The 22951-nt window shown below is 43.0% G+C and overlaps 1 protein-coding gene across 2 annotated transcripts in view; it reads right to left on the bottom strand.

Moving 5' to 3' along the window:
- The window catches only part of LOC143476844 (gamma-aminobutyric acid receptor subunit pi), a 30301-nt gene extending 10122 nt beyond the window's left edge, over positions 1 to 20179 (bottom strand). Inside the window, exons 1-6 of one of the 2 annotated variants that reach the window (XM_076975219.1) lie at positions 19996 to 20179; positions 12627 to 12716; positions 11614 to 11789; positions 1397 to 1509; positions 686 to 753; positions 61 to 278 (exon numbers count right to left, since the gene is read on the bottom strand). In XM_076975219.1, coding sequence (XP_076831334.1) covers positions 61 to 278; positions 686 to 753; positions 1397 to 1436 — 326 coding nt within the window. In that variant the 5' untranslated portion in view covers positions 1437 to 1509; positions 11614 to 11789; positions 12627 to 12716; positions 19996 to 20179. The remainder of the gene's footprint in view (positions 1 to 60; positions 279 to 685; positions 754 to 1396; positions 1510 to 11613; positions 11790 to 12626; positions 12717 to 19995) is intronic. The other variant, XM_076975218.1, reaches the window with a different exon arrangement.
- Between the last annotated feature and the right edge of the window lie 2772 nt (positions 20180 to 22951).

The following is a 22951-nucleotide window of genomic DNA, read 5'->3' as shown; positions in this document are numbered from 1 at the left end:
CCTCCCACCCGAAGACAGACAGACACAGACAGACACACGAGGAGACACAGACGGCCTCACCGCAGGGCATAAAGCACCGTCCCGTTGGGGAAGATCCGGATCAGACGGTTCTCCACAGTGATGTCATGCAGGAAGGACTTCTTGGAGTCCACAATGAAGGTGTCTGGGACCCACAGAAGCTCCACCAGACGGCCATCCAGACTTAGACTCTTGTTGCCTTGAAACACCAACCTCTCGTCCGTCCACCGCTGCCGCAGAAAGATGGTGGCGGTGTAGTCCTGCACGGGAGAATCACTGACTGATGAGAGCAATCATTGACTGTGACAGACTATAAGTACCAGGCATCGCTGTGAATCTGAAATGTATACGGAAATTTCCATTGAAATATTCATTTCCTAACAAACTGGAACAAAATTCATTGCCTACAAAATGTGCTGGCATCTGTGCAGATCTATCATTGCACGTCTTTGAAGGTCTGTAACGTTCCCGAAGCGACAGTGTATTTTTCTACTGGTGCCCGTAAACGTGATGGGTGCCAGTGAAACTTTTACAAGCTGACTTGACTGCCCTCTTGAAACAGTGAAAGTGTGTAGACGTCCATGTGACCAGACAGCATGGCGGGTGGACACTGCAAACACAGGCTGTGTATAATGGATGGGGGCTTTTCTTTGAAAGCAGTAATTACCATGTTGATCTCTGATATAGTGTCAATACTGGCAATGTCCAGACTCATCCCCACAGTCACAGGGCCATCTGAGGACCACAAAGAATAAAGACAAGACAGAGAAATACGATTCTGATGATGAACAAGCATTCATGATTGCTCACAGGATTATTCATGTGCATCATTATAAACTTGCAAGCATGGAAAGTTAGAAGGGCAAAAAGAACGCTCTGCTAACAGAGCAGATAAAACAGGACAGTTACTGTGATGACAATTACATCTTATCCTTTCTCTCGTACTCGTTAAGAGACTCGGGATGTAATCCCTATATGCCATCTGTTAGGGTGTAGCTGAGGCATGAGCTAGTCGATCAGGCTGAGTGGTGAGTGACAGGTGTGAGAGTGGAGGTGTGGTGGGATGTGCCTGGAATGCGCATTTCAAACCCCAACAGGGCTTTTAGATGTCTGAGAAATCTTCAGCTTCACTCTGACATGAGTGTGGAGATTATAGTGTGTTGCTTTCATTTGGTAACCCTGTTGACATTGAAGGTGTGTGTGTGTGTGTGTGTGTGTGTGTGTGTGTGTGTGTGTGTGTGTGTGTGTGTGTGTGTGTGTGTGTGTGTGTGTGGACAAAAAAGGTAATGTTTTATTGCACATTGGGGTTTACCTAATGTATTTATGATGCATCATAAATGTGCTATCATGGCATGAAACCAAACAGCAGTGTCCTTACTGTCGAAGAAAGGTCTGAGGTACTTGTTGTATCCTTTCATCAGCTTCTGTATGGTGGGGGGCAGAATCTCACCATCCTTCACCTCGGCGCTCAGCAGGGGGTTCTCCGTCACTCTGTAACAGAGAGGAGAGGGTGGAGGAGCAGCATCCCTCCATCTCTCACCCCGTCCTTTCACCGCTGGCTTTAACTCACAGCTACAGCTTACGAACCCTGCTAAAGTGTACCAAACCAGCGGACTACGTGGAGGACTCGGGTCCCTCCTAAATCACCCTCTCTCCATCACAACTGAAGAACACGGAGCAGATCCCACTTTAAATTAGGAGAGCTAGGGGAGAAGGAAATGTGCAAAAAAGCACATTTTCATAATTGGATTACTTTGATCCGGGCAGAGTGAAGGACTTGCCTGTCACATTCGTACACCCCCAACACCCATCACACACACACACACACACACACACACACACACACACACACACACACACACACACACACACACTTTGCTTTTTTTCATATTGCTGTATTCTCATCCACTCCCAAAATTATGTGTTTTCAGCAATACACAGAACTTAGGAATACACAACACAAGGAGCATAATGTCACATCTAAGTAGGTTACTGTGGCATCCATGCTTCATTTGACATGAAGCACATGGTGCTGACTGTGCTGTGTGTTCACGTGACATAGTACCAAAGCTCAAAGCTCACTACACACAGGGGGAGGAGACCTAAATTCTACAATGTAATAGAATCCTCACAACATCTGCAACCTAGGTATGCAATATCATCAGAAGTCCAAAATGGAATCTGTCCATTGTTCCAATACTGAGCAATTAAAGTCTCAGCTCTTGCTCTTTCTCTCTCTCTCTCTGCTTTTTTGAGGCTACGCATCACTGCTGAATAAGTCTAGCGTGGATAACTTCCTCTACTCTAGAGCTTCATTGCTAATTGGAGGTCTCTAGCATACATCTGACATCTTGCATCCAAAATCCAGGACTGTATAACAACTACACTCCCCCAGTGCCTATTTTCCTATAGTGGTTAATGTAACGAGGATGCATTGAGCCATGAAGAGAATAGGTAAGTATAAAGGACGAAGGCATGCTCAGAGTCCTCCTGCATCTGCCCTCTCCGCTGAATGAAACCTGCTGAGGAGTCTCTGTCTGGCTGGGAGTTAGGAGCCCTGGAGCCCATCCACACACACACACACACACACACACACACACACACACACACACACACACACACACACACACACACACACACACACACACACACACACACACACACACACACACACACACACACACACACACACAGATAGAGAGAGTAAATAGAGAGAGAGAGAGAGAGAGAGAGAGAGAGCCCATCCAGACAGACAGACAGACAGACAGACACCATTCAATCACAGAGAGAGAGACCATTCAGATAAAGCTTATGGAGGAGTTCTTGTCTGACTGGGAGAGAGATATCATGAGGTTTCAATGCTTACCCTATTATGTCCTTTCCTCCTAATATTTACACATCTCTCTCTCTCTCTCTCTCTCTCTGTCTGTCTGTGTCTGTATGTCTCTCCACACACATGCTCGATGTGTCACTCTAGCGTTATGTCACAGTTTTAATAGGGGATGACATGGCAGCTCCTCAGCCCTGCTTGTTGCTCAGTTACAAAACTAGGTCACCTAATATTAACCCGTCCCACGTCTCTCACACACAACACACACACACACATACTGTGTATAAACACACACAGCTTGAAAGCATTATCCCAGACTGACAGTGTGACATCTAGGTTTGTATATTTCATCGCTTAATCTCATGCACAAGGACGACTGCTCGTGAGGACAGATGGGATTGAGTGGAGATTATGAGGAGAAGGAGGTTCAGAGGGAGGGAGACGTCACGAGGCGTTCCTCCACCAGCGGTCCGGCTGCAGTAGCAGGGTGTAAACATACAAGGTGAACGTACAGTGTGCTCCTATGACAACTGTAGACGTTTCAGCTGAGAGTGTCACTTTGACATTAGCAGAAATGAGCTCATCTCTCCAGTTCCTCCTGACAGAGTTCACTACAGGTATGCTGCCTCCACTGCTCCGTTTCCAGTGAACCTGACAGAGGTGTGGGTGTTTATGGCTGCTCAGAGGTGGAAGTTGCTCATTTGGAAATCCAGGATGGATTTCCAGACACTTTAATGTATTTGACCTTCACCCTGTGGTGTTCCCGCAAGGCCTAACCAAGGCACAACACCCTCTTTCATGTTCTCATGTTTGTTCTCTCTCGCTGACCCAACACCCCCCCCCCCCCCCCCCTTTGAGTCACTTCTAAAGGGGAAGTCAGAGGGCTTTTGAGAGCCGTGTCTGTGTAGCACATGACAGGTAAACCCCCCGCCCCCAAACTGATGGACATAACCAATGGAGACACTATCCAGTACACAATACTGATATTAAGTCACATTTTCCTTGTAAACCTTGTCAAGCGATTCGAATAGACAAACACACACACACACACAAATACACACACACACACTCATCCACCCTCCCACACACACACACACACACCACACACACACACACACACCACACACACACACACACACACACACACACACACACACACACACACACACACACACACTCATCCACCCTCCCACAAACACACACACACACATCCACTGTCCAGCACACACACACTAACTCAATTTCAGTGATACTGTATTTCTTTCCAAGTCAGAATGAGTCATGCATCAGATAGGGAACTCCTGAGTGGCCTGTCCCTGTGGGCTGTCAGTCATTCTCACTGAAATAATCTGCCAATAACAGTGCCATAGCCATATGATCTGAAATTACTTGCAGTCAGCCTTGCTGAGATGATGAATGCTGAAATGTAAAATATACATATTGCACTGTGTTCAGTATTCTTGGATGCCTGCTCTGGATATTCATTCCTACATTAAGTGTCTGTTTTTTGGTTGTTTAATTATCCAACTGTAAGACATTTTACTTCAAAGGCTCAGTATCTGTAGCACGAGTGAAGCAGGTTGTATTTGCCAGAATGTTGTTATCTTGTAATGAACGAATTCTGCAGCTCTACAGATATCCAGGGGCAGCAGTGCCTCATGGCTGTAGCAGAGGCACGCAAGAGCAGACATGCAGGTTCAGCCTCTCAGTGAAGCGCTAACGATCCTGCTCCCTGTCCCTTCCCTCAGCCCAGCAGCCTTCCACACCCCCCCCCCCCCCCCCCCGTCTGTCTTTCTCTGCATGCTGAAAACGCCATGCCTGCGGGTCACATCTGAAATGGAAGAAAAAAAAAGAAAAAATTCAGCATCTCTTTCATGAGCTGTGAGGGTTGGGAATCGCGGTAACATGGAGCTGCTGCAAGGGGAGCTGAGAGTTTGTTTGGGTCTAAACTCGACAGGGTGAGGTGAGAGTGTTTGGGTCTCAGGTGTACAGGGTGAGGTGAGTGTGTTTGTGTCTCGGGTCTACGGGGTGAGGCGAGAGTGTTTGGGTCTCGGGTCTACAGGGTGAGGTGAGAGTGTTTGGGTCTCGGGTCTACAGGGTGAGGTGAGAGTGTTTGGGTCTTGGGTCTACAGGGTGAGGTGAGAGTGTTTGGGTCTCGGGTCTACAGGGTGAGGTGAGAGTGTTTGGGTCTCAGGTGTACAGGGTGAGGTGAGAGTGTTTGGGTCTCAGGTGTACAGGGTGAGGTGAGAGTGTTTGGGTCTCGGGTGTACAGGGTGAGGTGAGAGTGTTTGGGTCTCGGGTCTACAGGGTGAGGTGAGAGTGTTTGGGTCTCGGGTCTACAGGGTGAGGTGAGAGTGTTTGGGTCTCGGGTGTACGGGGTGAGGCGAGAGTGTTTGGGTCTCGGGTGTACGGGGTGAGATGAGAGTGTTTGGGTCTCGGGTCTACAGGGTGAGGTGAGAGTGTTTGGGTCTCGGGTCTACAGGGTGAGGTGAGAGTGTTTGGGTCTTGGGTCTACAGGGTGAGGTGAGAGTGTTTGGGTCTTGGGTCTACAGGGTGAGGTGAGAGTGTTTGGGTCTCAGGTGTACAGGGAGAGGGAGCTGAGTGTTTGGGTCTCGGGTCTACAGGGTGAGGTGAGAGTGTTTGGGTCTCGGGTCTACAGGGTGAGGTGAGAGTGTTTGGGTCTCAGGTCTACAGGGAGAGGGAGCTGAGTGTTTGGGTCTTTCTGCAGGAGTTGCCAAGGTGGAGCTGTTTTTGGATCTGCTGACCTTCATCCACTAACCCACATGATCTTCAGACTATAGCATATTATTTAGTGACGAAGACACTGACTATAAAGACATTTTGCTGTACTGCAGAAAGAAGGAGTGGTGGAGGAGATCACCATCGGCAGAAGATGAAGAAAGTGCCCAAGCTTCTAGCTCCTCCTTTCAGACATTACCGTTCTTCTACCTGATTCTTCATCATCATGCGAGAATGTTTGACCAAAGTTTGACCAAAGACTGAATATCTATAAGAGCTGGTGGTTTGTTAGAGAGAAATCCTTCTCATAGTCTCTGTGCCGCATGTGGGTGGAGATTTAACATCTTCAAAGGTACTGCACAGAGCCACACATTGTATCCTTTGCCACAGATAGTCGGCTAAATATCTCAAAAAGGAGAATCTGTGAAAGTGTTCTTTACACTGAAAGGAGTCAGAATATTTTCAAAGCAACCAAAATGTGTAGCACCTGTTACTGGGAAGAGACATTGCTCGCTTTAACCAAAGTTGTAGAAAAACAACCAGGATTGTGTTCCTGCACTTGATGTAGGTCTGGTTAGTCCTCTTGATACATATACTAACCATCACCAGTAAAATAGCCATTATGAAGTTGACAGTGCAAGAGTTCATCTGTGTAGTGCGTTGGTAATAACTGGAAAATTCTATCTGTCCGTGATGCCTAACTTACTGTGAAGTGATCTGGCCATAGGCGTTCCATTGAATAGGAATCATGACAAAACATTTTTCCCTAAGGCTTGGCTGTAGGAAACAGACCTGCACCAGTGCACACAGCCGAAGTTCTGCTTCAGGCAGGCGGTTCACAGTGAACCCATGCTGCTTTGGAGACTAATGTGAGATATACTTGGACATTTCTATAAGTCTCGCTGAACACGAGCGCATGCTGAAGAAGGTGAATTGTCAATTGTCAGGTATTGTCATGTTCCCTGTCCCACGCTTTACAGCTTACCTTAGCCCAACCCCAAAGTGGCAGGCATACAAGGTATTTTGTATTGGTCGTCCTCTCACTATAAAGAGAAAGTACCTGTGTTGTTTAAGGAGAACAGAGAGAGAGATACCATGTTTTTAAAAGGAGAACACACACACAGAGTGACAGAGAGAGAGAGAGAGAGAGAGAGAGAGAGAGAGAGAGAGAGAGAGAGAGAGAGAGAGAGAGAGAGAGAGAGAGAGAGAGAGAGAGGCAATTTTGCGATTTCAGATTTCCTGACCCTTTCAAATTAAACTACTAAATTGACTGACATCCTTGTACATGATTTTCCCACTCTGAAATTAATAAGAACATGTAACAAGACAGAGAGTATAATACCCAAGCATCACCATGAGTGCACTTGAAGCCAATTTAATCAGTGCCTGTCAAAGCACTATTCTGCTTTCATTACACATTTTTTTTGTTCGTGTCTCTTATTTGTTGTAACACATTAAATTCACCATGCAGAAAATCAACTCAATCAAAAAGTGCTTTGTGCTCTTGTTCTACACAGGATTAGGTAGCAATGTAAACAATCACATTAATCAGTATGACATGGTTGCAAAAGCAAAGCATCAGCCCCACACACACACACACACACACACACACACACACACACACACTAGCAGCCACATACACACAAAACTACTCACAGATACACACACACACAGTCAAAATCACTAAGACCAGTAAGAGTGCTTGGGCAAGTTCCTAACCCTAACCCTAACCCTCTGAAACAGAGCGCAACCAAAGAGAACCATTACAGTTGTGATATCGCCCACATTAACAAGGTCTGCATCAAATGTTCAGGAACTAGGACAACTTAACATAAGTGGGCTAGTGGAACTCATCACAAATGGATGAGTCTTCCTGCATCCATGAAATGTTAGGAATCTCTCACTTGTCATATTTTATTCAACGCTCATTATTTCATTCACCAACAGTGTGTGCACTTATGCGGTGTAGCTGTGAATAATGGAAACGACGCCCTCCCGGTCATTGCTCCTCCCACTCTGTAGGTTCCTCCGCCCCCTCCAGCCACTAATCCCCAGCCATGCTCTTTTGCGTTCTCCCTCTTTATATTCTCGTGGTTGCTAACCTATGCTCTCAGCCTGCTTTTGTCTTTGATTTCACATCCATTTGATAATTGTTCCCCCATTCTTCCCTATGTGTCTGTAGTCCTCAGTATTCTGTTCCCAGATTGCCTGACATTAATACCCTGCTTACTCGTTGCCTAACCACAGAATCCTGCCACGTTATGTATGTACATATTTTACTGTTATTTAAGATTCATTTACTAGTTTATTTCTAGTATTATGTTATTATTATGTTCCTGCAACAAAATGCAGTTTATTACTGAAAACACAGATTCCAAACCTTCGAGAGGTGATTCCAAACTTTAAAACTTGGAAGTGCATAACTCCTGTCTCACCCTCCAGTGGGTGGACATGTCCGTCTCCCAGACAGGACTCCTACCGCAGGCCTGGGACTCTGAGTGTGAAGAATTTTACTGCTCTCAGCACCGTGCTCTTCAGAGAAAGAGAAAGTGGTTCATTGATTATGTTTGTCTGATTGCTTACGTTTCTGTAAGTGTGTAAAAACAGATTATGAATTTAGTAAAACTAGTAGACTTGGAATAACTACAATTACAATCCAACTCTTATTAGAAATTATGTTTATCAGTTCTCTGATTAAAAACTGAATGTGAATTGCAAAACAGCGAGTATGGAAACTTAGCTGGTTTATCATTAAAAAATTGAGTACTTAAGAGTTAATTAAAGTACATAGAGTTATTTAAGATATACAACCATATATTTAATTGTTAGTATATCTATCTGCAAGCAAAGTGAACCATTCCCTAGGAAGGTTGCCATGGTAATACATATCTTCCAAAGGTTTGGAATGAAAACAAATGCTTCAGATATACTGAGTGTAATTCACATAAATGGATGTTTTTGTCTGTCACAAACGTCACAGTAATTAGCCATCAGCAGTGGTACGTTCACAACAGATAAACATGGAGACGATAAGCATTTATTCACAGTCGGACAGGTCTGATACAAGGTTCTTTTTGTTATTTGAAAGTGAGAATAAAAAATATGGAAACAAGATATACTCGATATCGATACTCGATACTCGAAAGGACATAAAGAATGCATCCCACAAATTTTTGTGAGGAAAAAATATAACTTTTACTAAAAAAGAAAGAAAAGCAAAACAAGCACATAGTGGTTAGCGGTCAGCAGTTAGCAATCCAACAGTTAATTCAACCCCAAACCAGACTTTCCCCACACAGGTAAGCTTAATGATAAAACAATCAGCACAGCCCACAATCGGAAGTTCAGTTACGCTGCAGGCCTTTAGACTCCGAACATACGGTGCAACGTTGTATTACACACACAGCTGGAGTTTAAGATGGGACCGTTTGGCATTAAAGGATAAGAGTCCTCCTTGGCACTTCTGGAGGATGTGTTGTGGCGTTCGGTGATTCATGTAAGACCTGCTCAAAGGATTCTCTCTACTTTCAGCTTAGTGTGACTCCCACACAGATAAATGGGGGTCATGCAGATATATGGTGCAGCTGCAGTGCAGAAAGATAAACCCTCCTGCTCCACAGCGGATGTCATTACTATGTTAAGTAGCTAATCAAGATTCCAACTGTTCTGGGACCTACATCTCAAATGGGTCTGAATTAACTGAGGCATTTATGCATGTGTGTGTGTGTGTGTGTGTGTGTGTGTGTGTGTGTGTGTGTGTGTGTGTGTATTGATGTATATACAGATGTGTGTATCTATGATGTGTGTGTGTGTGTGTGTGTGTGTGTATAGTGCACATGAGATTTCAGGGAAGCCTCAACATGAGGGAGAAGGGGGTGTTTATCTTGGTCAGTTGTCTGGGCAGAGGGAACACCGTTACTCTTCCTAATGTCTTCAGCAGATTTCTGACTCACTGTGCTTTGGTTAACTCTGGCTTAGGGGTGCAGGTGGGCTGACTTTATGAAATCACACATGACTCTGTGATTTATTGCAGCTAGTACACTGGAGATATGTTATACTCAGCCTTGGATTTCTAATACAATGTGCCACATAAAAGAAACCTGCGGTGTTCATTATTTAGGTTTCATGTTCGCCTGGTTGCTGGTTTGAGCCAGAGTTGAGCACATGCGCTGTGGTATCCATTAGGCACTGTAACAGCACTGTAATATCACATATGCAGTGGTAACAACTAAGGCACTGTAACATCAGCACATAGGTAGTGCATGTACAGTGATATCTGTTGAAGCACTGTAACAGCACAAGTGCAGTGGTAACCACTAAGGCACTGTAACAGCACATGTGCAGTGGTAACCACTAAGGCACTGTAACAGCACATGTGCAGTGGTAACCACTAAGGCACTGTAACAGCACATGTGCAGTGACATCTGCTAAAGCACTCTAACAGCACTGAGAACAACAGTGCCAGACCCCAAGCCTGAAGAATCCATTTCTCTGATCACACTTTATTCTTTCTTCGAAAGGATGACAGGAGAGAAAAAAACAACACTATTCTCAGAGAAGGAGGAGCATGACAGAAAGAGTCTTGGTGGCCAAGGACACACACACACACACACACACACACACACACACACACACACACACACACACACACACACGCACACACACACAAACACACACGCACACACCTACACAACATGATTGTATTTAAAAACTCTGAGGTATTTCACTGCCACATGGTTCCAGGTCATGGGCATTGAATCATGTATCTGAACACAGAGTTTCTAGGGCTGCAGCCCCTATTTCAATGTATTTGCTGTAGATATAATAACATACACAAGAATTAGTGTTTCTAGTACAACACAGAATAACCTACATTCTTTTACGACTCCAGCATTTTTGCACCAGCATTTTCTCAGCTGTGCTGATAGTTAATGTCTCCATATTTACTTAAATTCTACCCAATTCATTATTAGAAGTGAAAACATACTGTATAACAGTATTGTGTAGTTATAATTTCTGAATTAGAAATTATTCAAAAATAGGTTGGAGGTAGAGAAAACGATTTCAGACAGAAAGCACACCCAGAGCACACAGCCTACAACATACAGGCCAGTGACTCTAGGCTGGTGATATACTTCCCAACCCCAGACATCATACTCTGCTCATGTTTTTAGCAAGCAGTTATAAGAACTCCAAACTTAGACCTTAGCCTCATGGAGTCCTGACTCTAGGTCATCTCAAATGCACTGGGAGAATGTCAAGTTTGGATTCTGGAAGTAGAGCCCGTGTGCTCTCAGAACCACTGGCTAAGCAGAATGCCTTATCATCAACTCCTAAGAGTATGGAGAAGAGAAGATGCAGAACTCTGCAGTGTAAATAAAAATGATCACCATGTACAGTTTTACATCATTATACATAATACATGACAGTGTGTAATGGAGCATCCCCTCCAGTAGTCTCCGTGTGTGTTGTTATCTCGATATGTTTTTTTCCTTTATAAGCCCTGTGTGTCTGTGTGGATGGTGGTGGGTCATTATTGTTATGTTGGTGTTCCATGGTTCCTCTTTGTGTTCCATTTCATTTCATTAAACTCTTCAGTTGGAGACTCACGTTTGCACATTCTTTCGCCTGTGACAAGGAAACCGATCATAGCACCATTTCTTTATGCTGAGACAAGTGTCCTACATTCATGGAATGAAAAATGTGGGAAAAATGGAAAATTTCATTCAGAATGTGAAAAAACTGAAAACCTGAAAAATGATGTAGGGGGAATGACAATTTGATAAAAGATGTGGGGGAAAAAAGAAATTTAATAGTGGATGTGAATGAAATTATAATGGATTCTGTATCCTCTTTGAGGCTTTCAACTCGTTAAGAACAGCACACGTTCCCCATCATTGGATAGTTAGACAGACACCTGCCCCTTGTTAGCCACACCCTCCACTACTGACTTTTAAAGATGGAAGTCACACTTCCTCATCTCGAAGTATTGCCAACTCATGCCGCATAGCGAGCACTCCACTCACCGTGCTGATCTCTTGTGCTCTGACCTCGGCTTTCCTCGTACACCTCGCTCCCTGCCGGGCCCTCCTGTACCTCCCGGACTCTGCTACTCTGGCGTGACCCTGGAACGGCCCCTCGTCCCATGAAATACATCTGTGCCTTTTGCCGGTGGTTGTGTATGGTGCTTGGGTGTTGGGCCCTGTTGGCAATAAAACTGGCACTTTTCTGCACTTGGATTCCTCTGTGTCTGGTCGTTATTATGTTACACAACTTAAGTAATTCCATTTGATCAGGTTTCTGTAGATACTGATGTGTCTGTTATTAACATTATTTTATTGTTTTACAGCTTTTCAGAAGTTCATCTCCTAAAAACTCTTAGAATTACACATCTAAAGTGAGTCACAGCAGTACCAATAACAGCTATTAGTGTTACTGTGGCAATTTACAGACATACACTGCAAATAGCTACAGCTTCACTGGGTTATTGTTGCTGGTCTCAAAGTCCTGCAGCACATGAGCCAAGCAGCAATAGATACAGCTGCTTCTTTGGTTCCAAAAAAGTAGAAGACATGAACAGTCCAGCTGTGTGTCTGTGTGTGTGTGTGTGTGTGTGTGTGCGCGTCACTCACAGGCTACAAAAATGGTTATGTTTGAACCTTTCTTTAAGCTACCCCCCCACCCCCTCCCCCCACTGTGACTGGCTGCCTGCAGATCAACGCGTCACGCTGGGTCCTGGCAGGCCGCGTGTGCTCTGGCACAGTCAATGTCAATTTCCACAGTCTGTGAGCAGAGCTCTGGGAGACAGCCTGCTGGGCTGGACGCCCCAGCCCACTGATGCCTGCTGGGCACGGCAGGTGACCAACACGCACTCCCTAGCTTACGTCTTCCCATCTTTCACCATCTCTTTTTGCATTTACCATCTCCATCTTAGAAGCACAAAGCCGCAGTATACAGGTCGACAGGTATTAAGTGTACTGCAGGCCCCCACTTTAGTTAAAGTCAGGCCAAAAGGGCAAACAATAAAAGCAGAGCTTACCTGCTGAAGAGGATGAAGAAGAAGAGAGTGAACCAGGAGGGGATGACTGGCATCATTACAGGAGGAGAGCGTGTGTCTGCTGGAGTCGATCTAGAATAGGACCAAAGATGAATGTTACTCAAGAGCCAGGCCTGTCAGGTTAGGAATATCTTCCAGCTGCAGAGAACTAAAACTGTCCATAAGACCTTAAGTCTCATCATTCAGTTATTAATCTCGTGGCATACATCTTATGAGCATGTACTGAGTAAGTCCCTGGACAGGGGCCAAGCAGCATCAGTGGATAGCGCTAATGTTCTCCAGGGCAGATAAAACTGTAATTGGCTGGGTCTACAGCAAATGTATTAAGTGTAAGGTTATACATATGGCAGAACTATACAACCGTATGTGGAACTGCTGTTAAATGATGGAATATCCCATCTAAATGGCAAATATGTAGAAACACTGGAGTTCCATGTGCTCATTTCCCAGGTTAACACAATCCCCTCCATTCCATATGGCGCTGCACACTTTGGACAAACTTTTTCTGTTTACAAGAAAACAAAATGTTTTTGAAAAATATTTAATCTGACTTTAGAACAGAATAAAAAAGAATTTATTGTTTGTTGTTTGGTTTTTAGTTTCCAGTAAATACATTTTACTCAAGCAAATAGGTCAGAGCGTACAACAACAAAATATTTATGTATTCACTAATGTTTAACATAAGTAGTGAAGCCTCGGGACCAAATCCGTAAACACATACCACCTAAGCCTGGCTTTCATTCAAAATCCATTTACAGTTTCATGAACATCATGGGTGCAGGGCAGTCTTGTTTAGGTCCCTCTCTGGGTGGAGTTTCCTCTGGGGTCTCCGGTGTCCTCCCACAGTCCAAAAACATAGGTTAAGTAAACTGGCCCTCCCAAATAAAATTGTGTGTGTGTGTGTGTGTGTATGGCTGTGTGGTGTCTGCATACTCAGTGGTGAATGGTACTCTTTCCTGGGTGTTATTCACTCTCTCCTCACTACACCTGATTTGTGTGTGTGTGTGTGTGTGTGTGTGTGTGTGTGTGTGTGTGTGTGTGTGTGTGTGTGTGTGTGTGTGTGGTGCCTGCATGCCCAGTTGTGGATGGTACTCTGTCCTGGGTGTTATCCTCTCTCCCCTCCCTGCAGGGGGCTGAATCTCCAGTTGAGAGTATGCTATGTGCAATTGACTGCTGCTTCTCATCAGGGAATGAGTGGATGTAAAGTTGTATGTGTGTGTGTTAATTGTAAAGTGACCTTGGGAATCTTGAAAGGCACTATATAATTTTAACTTCATTTATTCTGTGCGTTGGTAAACAAAATCCATAACTCTGCATTCTTTTTACTATTTAAGCAAGAAATAAAAGAATGGCAGACTTCAAATAGGCCCAGTTTAGAAATAAAAGTGTGCTCAAATAACAAATGCGGTACACAGATTCACATACATAACTAAATGCGGTGCAATCAGTCGATGATAATAACTCTTTTATAAGAGTTCTTGGTGTTTGAGAGGCAGAGCATTCCCTCTGGTCCTGTTGGTGTGTGTGAAGAAGCTAGACGGCTCCACCACGCTGAACCAGCCTCATTAGCTGGACCAACATGTACACACCAACAAACAATTCAAGTCAGTATATAAATGTCTTAGCTAATGCAATAAAAGATTTTTTACAACCACTTTTTTCTAGCCTTCAATCTTCCCCCTGATGGCAGGATCTGAAATGTTGGGTAAAGAGTTTGGGGGGGGGGGGGGGGGGGGGTTGTCACTATAAATCGGTGTTGATTTCTTCTCTGTAAATTGAAAATATTAATTCAAAAGCAGAAGTCATTTTTTGCCTGCTATCTTACTTGCTTGATTTGCGGTCTGTGATGGTAACTGAGAGATTTCCACACCATCATACAACATTAAGTCACAAACTGCATCCAACTTGCGATACAGAGCCATGGTGCAATGTCTCCAAGCCCAGACTCACTCACTGAGGCCTCAGGCAATGTAGTTACAGTGCAGCCTCAGTGTGCTTGCAGTGCCTGGACACTGTTGGAGTGACTAGTCAGGTGTTCAGGAACAGGTGCATCCCAACAGGCTGGACTGCAGGAACTGCTTTATCAGCTGTGGTCATAAATCAATTCAGGATTAAGGATGAGGAAGAAAAAAAAACTAGAAATATCAGTGTTTGTTATGGACACATACCTCTGTGCCAGTATGCAAAAGTGAAATTAACCAATCGGATTCCCTCCTTGCTCTTATAACCCCACAATGGAACATGCAGGCTCACACTATATGTGCCCTGCAGCAGTTAAACAGTGCTGGTGCATTTCTTGTAACGGGAATGACACATCACATTTAACAGAAACAGTAGCCAGGGCTGCATGGCAGAGGTTATAGCCCAAAGCCCTGTGCTCCTCACTCTTGCTCTGGGGAAAGTGCTCGTCAAGCTGGATGGTCATACATATTTGGCAGATGTCATGGTCATGAGCAGAAACACTGCAAATACCGTTTGCTTAATGGCAGGGCTGCCAAAGGCAGGGAGAGCTCTGGTACATCTGATACGCTGGGAAGGCTATAGGGCCAGAATCAGGACCACGGACATGCTGGGAAGGCTATAGGGCCAGAAACAGGACCACTGATATACTGGGAAGGCTATAGGGCCAGAAACAGGACCACCTATATGCTGGGAAGGCTATAGGGCCAGAAACAGGACTACTGACATGCTGGGAATGCTATAGGGGCAGAAGCAGAACTATTGATGTGCTGGGAAGGCTATAGGGGCAGAAACAGGACCACTGATGTGCTGGGAAGCCTATAGGGGCAGAAACAGGACCACTGATGTGCTGGGAAGGCTATAGGGGCAGAAACAGGACCACTGATGTGCTGGGAAGGCTATAGGGGCAGAAACAGGACCACTGATGTGCTGGGAAGGCTATAGGGGCAGAAACAGGACCACTGATGTGCTGGGAAGGCTATAGGGGCAGAAACAGGACCACTGATGTGCTGGGAAGCCTATAGGGGCAGAAACAGGACCACTGATGTGCTGGGAAGGCTATAGGGGCAGAAACAGGACCACTGACATGCTGATAGTAGTATGTGGTGGAGAACAGTAGCGCATGTCTGAGGGTCTACTCTGCATGCATTCCTTCTTTAGCACCAATAATGGTGATGAGGTTTGTCAAGATAGCAATGTTAACTGTCAATTAAAATGAGACTAAAGCTTCCACAATTACTGCAATGACAACACTGCATACATGGTTCAAGACACAGCGAACACATTAGGATTCGCTAGTCAGCGTGCAAGCCATAATATCCATGTGTTTTACACTCCACTATGATTCTGAGCAAGAAAGGCGTAGTTCTTTAGCCCTGAACCATCTGACAGCCACAAGTTAGAGTGTGTGGGCGAGTGGCTTCCACTGGCCCCCACACACACACACACACACACACACACACACACACACACACACACACACACACACACACACACACACACACCATATATACGAACACTACGGGCTCTGGAATCAAATCACATCAGACTGCGAGATGATACATGCAGGGAATTATGGAGCATTATAATGGCTCTGGGCTCACAGTGTGAGGGCTCCATCAGAAGCCATTACAGCCAACAAACGTCTCTCTTCCCAGTGCGTTCAGCCCTTCAGGTTTCATTTGAACGTGCGGCTGACCCACCCAGTGCACTGTTACCTGGATGCTATAAGCTATAGAGGTATGCCTATACATTTGCCACTTTAAGAGGAAGGTGTGCAGGCAGGAATGGATTCCACAAAAGGGTGGTGATAATGGAAGATTCAAATTGGTGTGTTCAGTCACATGGGATGTGTCATAACGAAGGAAAAAGTGATAGAGAGAAATCAGCTTAAAAGCCTCCTATCTGACCTCCAAGGTCAGTGGTGTGCAAACTATATGAACTAAATCATTATTTTCAGGACAGCACTGAAATTATGTTGTAGAAAAAAAAAACATCCTCAGATGTCTTCAGAAATGATTGAGGGGTCCAGGCAGGTAGGACGTAGGTAGGACACAACACTGACACAACACCGACACAACACCCACACATGCCATGGGGGTGCACCACCTTATCAGAAACAGGCTTAAACCAGCCAAGCATGTTGAGTGACCAAACCATGAGCTACTTACAAACAGGAAAATGTTCAGTGGGGAGGTTAATTAGCAAGACTATCAAGATTAGCCAAGATCATAGGACTGTCCCTTTGGCCTGGTCCTAACTGGCATGGTTTTGTTCAGTGTTTCCTTCAAAACTGAGAACTCCGAGGTGTGTTAAGAGAGGTGAAATTGGAATGCATACGCTGGAAGACTATCCAAACCACAGCTGAAGCTGCAGTCAAGCTTGCAGTCTCATGGGGTCACGCCTGACTGCTGAGCTAAATCACCCCAAAAATCAATCATACAGCTTATGGAGAAAAATGACCTTATAGAAATATGCATGCTAATTACTGTTCCCAACCACTCACTGGGAAAAAGAATAATTGTTGGATCATATTTTAAATCGTTTTTACTTCCTGTAACAAACTCATACATATCTAGCTGTAAATCTTCACATCTTCTTGCGTTGATCCAGCTTTCATCACTTTTGTGAAGTACACAAAGATTATGGTAGACAATCTTCTACCATTCGATTTTCTAAGTATACTTTAGGAAGGAATTAGGCACTGAGTATGCTGTTATCATATAAATATAAATATAAATTTAGATTTTTACTAGTGGTGGGCCGTTAACGGCCTTAACGGCGGTCGTTAATTTGATACTCTTATCGGGCGATAAAAAAATTATCGCCGTTAATCTATTCTTAAAGTTGGGTTGGGAACTGGGTCAAAATGGGTAACAAACTAGGATGACTTTCAACTTGATAGTTTAGCTCGGCTGTATTCCTAACCAAATTGCACAGTAGGGGCGAGAACGAGTTTTTAAACCTGTGAATTACAAATCGTACGTGTTTTTACATGAATGCAGCCACGAAGTCGCCAGGTTTGCTTAATGGAAAATTCATTTTTAGGAACGTAAAGTGTTACCGGAGCGGATCTCGGAGCGGTCGTTTTCTGCATGGTCCTAGCGCTAGAATCGTCGCTATTTAAATATTTATTTTTAACCGTTAAAACTACAGAGGACCAAAACTGACTTTTGAAAATTACGTCCATGAGGTTAAATGTACTAAATGTTGGCTTACATTTCAAATATCATGTTTAGCTGAATAAACATGTTATTTAATGTACAGTATGTAGGCTTACAAATTCATGTTTAACTGAATAAAACGTTGAACACGAGTAGCCTACATTTTATTGAGCATGTTTTTTTTTCTTCAAGTATCAAAGTAGAACAGCTTTCTCAAGCAGATGCATTTTGGAAACAGGAGATGAGCCCCTGGTCTAATGCACCCTCTGTATTAAGAAACCCTATCTCAAAAACTGACTTTTAGTCATTACTTGGGTAGCACGCATATGAGCCATTTTAATATAGATTAATCTAGATTAATTTCAAGATTTCAGTGAGATTAATCTAGATTAAAAAAATTAATCTATGCCCACCCCTAATTTTTACATGAATCTAAAAATGAAAAGATACCAACAGAGGTACATAAAAACACTAGCAATTTCCCTTTCATTCATAATCCCAGTGTTGTTGCCCCCATTATCATTTAACAGTGCTGCCACTATGAGAGCATGAAGACTGGGCACACTAGCTCCATCATGGGTGGGTTGGGTTAGGGGAGACCGTTTCCACATCAGTGCCACTCACTTATGGATGATGTACTTAACTGGATGTCTAAAAGGATCCATGAAAGTGGTCACCTGAACTAATTTCTTCAACTCTAGTTAGAGCACATTGCATGACAGAAGCACAGGGTTACCTGATGTACCATTCAAGAGCTTTCTGTTGCTTGCCATTTGATTGACAGCTAATATCCAGATTCATAGCTAAAACCCTGACTGAAACCAAGGTGTTAATGGATGGAATAATCATGTGCCTTCTTCTGAATGGAACTCAGATGGAACAGGTAATGACAGCACATTAAGACTTAGTAAGGTGAGAGGGCAAATATCAAAAAGCAAACAAATCTCTCGTTTTTTCTCTTGTTCAATTTCTTGTACTCTCTCTCTCTCTCTCTCTCTCTCTCTCTCTCTCTCTCTCTCTCTCTCTCTGATTTGCAGATCCAGTTGCTTTAACAAGTGTGCATTAATATGCCATTACAAAATTATTCACACCCTTCAATTGCTGTCTCTCTCTCGCACACAAATGTGTACAAACAAACACAGGTAATCTACAGACAATGTTTGAGATACCACATATCTTCGAGACTTTCTCCTCGAATTGGTGCAGCTATAATGTTTTAGACTATAACTTTAATTTTGGTGATTATGCTGGTCTGTCTACCAGCATAATACAATTCATTCTCAAGAACCTCATTTATGATGTTCCTGCTCACATTTAATCTTTAATCATCATACCTTCCACTTGTTGCCCTCTTTATAATACTTAAGCATTTTTCTGTTTGTTTATTTTGTTAAGCTGCTTTCAGGGCAGGTTAAAATTTGAGTCACATTTGTGGTCATGAAAAAACGTTTTATTTAAAGATTGCCCAAACATCGATCATTATCATAATGAGTTGCACAGGCTTCATTCGAAGCCTATATGATCGTTTATTTTAGCAGCCCTGAGGCAGAAGATGAAATCACAGTGATGACGATTATTAAGGAACCTGACTTGCGTGTCTTGTCTCACAACAGTATTTTGCCCTTTAAAAGGAGCGGACGGAAACATTGACAAACTCTGTTAACGCAGTAAATAAAGAAAAATTCAGTGCACGCACACACAAAAGGTCGCGCACATGCACACAGCCCAACACACGTATAGCTTGTGCATTTGACTGTAACATACTGATTGTTAATGAGTTGCTAATCAACCCTTCTCAGTCACGCAGTCAAGCCAAGCCCCCTATAGCGTTTAATATGTCTAAATAATTCAATTTTAATTGACTCTCACGATGTTCAACGGGACAAAATCAGCTCTCTGCTTCAAACTGCAAATGTTTTCCTGTGCGCGACAGTTTGTAAAACTCACACCTGTGTTAGTGAAAGAAAACACAGTAACTCACACTTGTTACTAAAGAACATGAAGAAGTAAGAGTCGCGGATAGCTCTTGATTTATCGAACAATGGCTCTGACCAATTAAGCAAAGGGCTCCTTGTGCCTTTTGTCTAATGAGGAAATTATCAACCGCACCAAAAGCAGTTTGTCATACGGTTCACTTTTGAAAACAGCAATCGTATGTAAGATTACGGGCTTAAATATCGCAACGCTGATGGTATAAAGTGGTAACGCGCTACGGAGCTCAAACTTACCCGTGGTAATGCTTGTAAACATTTCCCAGAAAAATTAGGATTCGCCGACAAACAAGATCCGTGACATTGAGGTTCCCTTAATAATGGAGTAAAAGTAGCAAATACTTATACGTCGGTCCAGTTTGAAGACCACACGACCAGCTGACTGCTGTAACAACTGCTTGAGCTGAACACACGAGCATTCCTATACGTGTGTTGGTAACGCCTTCTTCACGCGTTTCATCACTTTATCGACGTGCCAGCGGCTCAAAGAAGAATCGCCTTTGTTTCTCATAATTCTTTCACTTATTTGAACATTTAATTGCGCAATTTAATCAAGATTTTTTTTCTAATTAATCTTGTAATTTTATTTTTCTAATAGATTTCCAGGTTTTTTGTAACTGAGTGGTTTTCATGTCACATAATACACACGTATATACTGAAGTCTGTCTGTCTATCTATCTATCTATCTATCTATCTATCTATCTATCTATCTATCTATCTATCTATCTATCTATCTATCTATCTATCTATCACACAGCTCTTAAAATGAGCAATGAGCATATTGGCATATACAATTTGCAGATTTTTTTACTAGTTTAATAGCTTCTATGCTGCATACAGCATTACATAATTCACCTTTATTCCCCAAGCAGATATATTTGCTATAATTTAAATTATCTTAAGTAATCTTGATGTCATTTGTTTTATTCAAAGTCATAAATTTATTATCCAGCATCATAAATAGGATAAGCCACTGTTAGTTGCTTATCCTGAGAAGTAAACAATTAAGAATTATTATATTGGTGCATGTTTTATATTCCATGAAATGCATGACCTGGCCTTTTTTCATGCTGGTTCTCAGGTGCTCCTGACACCTGACACACCTGACATCACCTAATGAAGTCCTACATGAGACAGTTGTGAAGACATGGTTTGACACTCTCTCTTGACATTTGGAGAATAGACTGAATCAGGTCTTGCACAGTGAACCTTCCTGACTGAGTTTTAATGGACTGATATAAAATCCACAACAACAGGTAACCTAGCACCAACTTTAAGGTGAGGCATGTATGACTCCTATTGTTTGATCAATATAATACTAAAAAGTTTTGAAGTTGTTTGTCTCAAAGGTCCTTATTCTGTTTAATGACTGTACGCTGCCCCAAAAGATGCAATGCATGGGGGACAGCCAGTTTATCAGGAAAGTCTGGACAGGTTATAATACCGCCTATGAGATATGAAATAATAAATTGTGTAAGCTTTGGCAAAAATGGATACTTCTATTGCCACAGGATGATGCTGTCATTGTTCATTGTTCTGGTAGTGAGAATGTGCTTACTTTTATTATTGTTTGCTGTTAAACAGGAAAAGGAATTCTGTAGAGCTTTTTGCACCATTTCAAAGATCTTTAATCACCAGATTTTGAGGAATGAGCTGTGCTTATAAAAAGGGTGAAGTCAAAGGTATTCCCCAAAAACCAGAGGGTGTTCATCGTGGATTCATGTTGACACTGTTGACAGCTGTGTGAACTGACATGGTCTGGCTGTGTTAAGCAAAGTTAAGAAGAGGTTATCAGAGTTTATGAAATGCAGCCAAGATAAGAGAATTAGTAGCACAGTAGGTTATGGCAAGATCACCAAAATATAGGGCAAGGTCTCCAACATCAAGGTCTCCAACATGTTGGAGTCTGTAAAGCAGGGGATAGCAGACTTCAGCACCAAGGTCAAGACCAACAGTAATGGAGTCAAATTCAACACCATGGACAGAGACTAAGCCCCACAGAGAGCCCTCCAGATAACCAATTAAATATTGCTGGGTTAACAGTTTCCCTACAGTTGTAAACATGTAATGGACAGGTGTTTGGCCAAAAGGAACATGGGCTTCAAAGTGAGGCTGATAATTTAAGGTTTCTCTGACACACTAGAACATTGAATTGTCCACATGGGATTGATCTTTTTCCTTCTACTCCTTTTGATTTAAAAGAATGAAAAAGCTCTATACACACATACACACTCTACATGCCCTTAAAATAAATCAATATTTTATAATGTAAACAAATAAATTATAAATCAGGCAAATCCATTACTCATAATAAAAACTTTCCCTTATGTATGGACTTACTTTAAAGGCTTCTGAACACATTAGGTTCTAGGCATTCAATTTCATCTCCTGAAGACATTTGTGAAGTGAGCTTCACACACACACACACACACACACACACACACACACACACACACACACACACACACACACACATTTATATATACACGTGTGTATACATACATACATACATACATACATATAACTTTCTCCTGTGAGTCCTGCAAACATCCTGCAGCTCAGGTGATGTTACCCCTGGGCCTCAGGTAACCCTGTCCCTTTGTCCCGTCCCTGTCTCCTCTCCTGCCAAGCTCCCTTTATTCACCCTGTCTTCATGAATCCACCCATCTCTTCATCTTCCTCACTTTCTCTTGCTGATTATTTCAGTTTTTATTGAAACCCCATCCTCAACTGTCTCTTTATGTCATTCCACATCACCTCTATTATTTACTATTCTGCTCTCTGGGTAATTTCTGTTCAGTCTCTCACACATCTCAAGAGGGCCATTTAAAAAAATTAATCACCGATTGCAAACAATGGAGAAATAGTCATGACTTTTTTAACATATAACACACTCTAAAATGAGTCATGTTACAACTTGTAAACAAACATCTTTTAAAGAGCTAAAGAAAACTTGAAAATACAAACTTTGCGAGTTCTATATAAATAATGTTCTCATACAGTTGAATAATGACAATTAGTCTTTTGCATATGAATCCTTGCAGAGGTGTACTGCTGCATTATACATGCCTGTTTCTGCATGTAATGAATAGAGTAGTCCCACTGCTTCACTATAGCAGCAAGGTAATAACAGCAGGGCAACTTTACCAAGGTTATAAAGGCATTAAGGTGGCCAAGGTGAGATCTCATTGAC

This window comes from Brachyhypopomus gauderio, chromosome 15 (assembly GCF_052324685.1).
Source record: "Brachyhypopomus gauderio isolate BG-103 chromosome 15, BGAUD_0.2, whole genome shotgun sequence".
NCBI classification, from domain to species: domain Eukaryota; kingdom Metazoa; phylum Chordata; class Actinopteri; order Gymnotiformes; family Hypopomidae; genus Brachyhypopomus; species Brachyhypopomus gauderio.
Note: the sequence above shows the minus strand (reverse complement) of the source record. Positions and strands in the feature narration are given on the sequence as shown.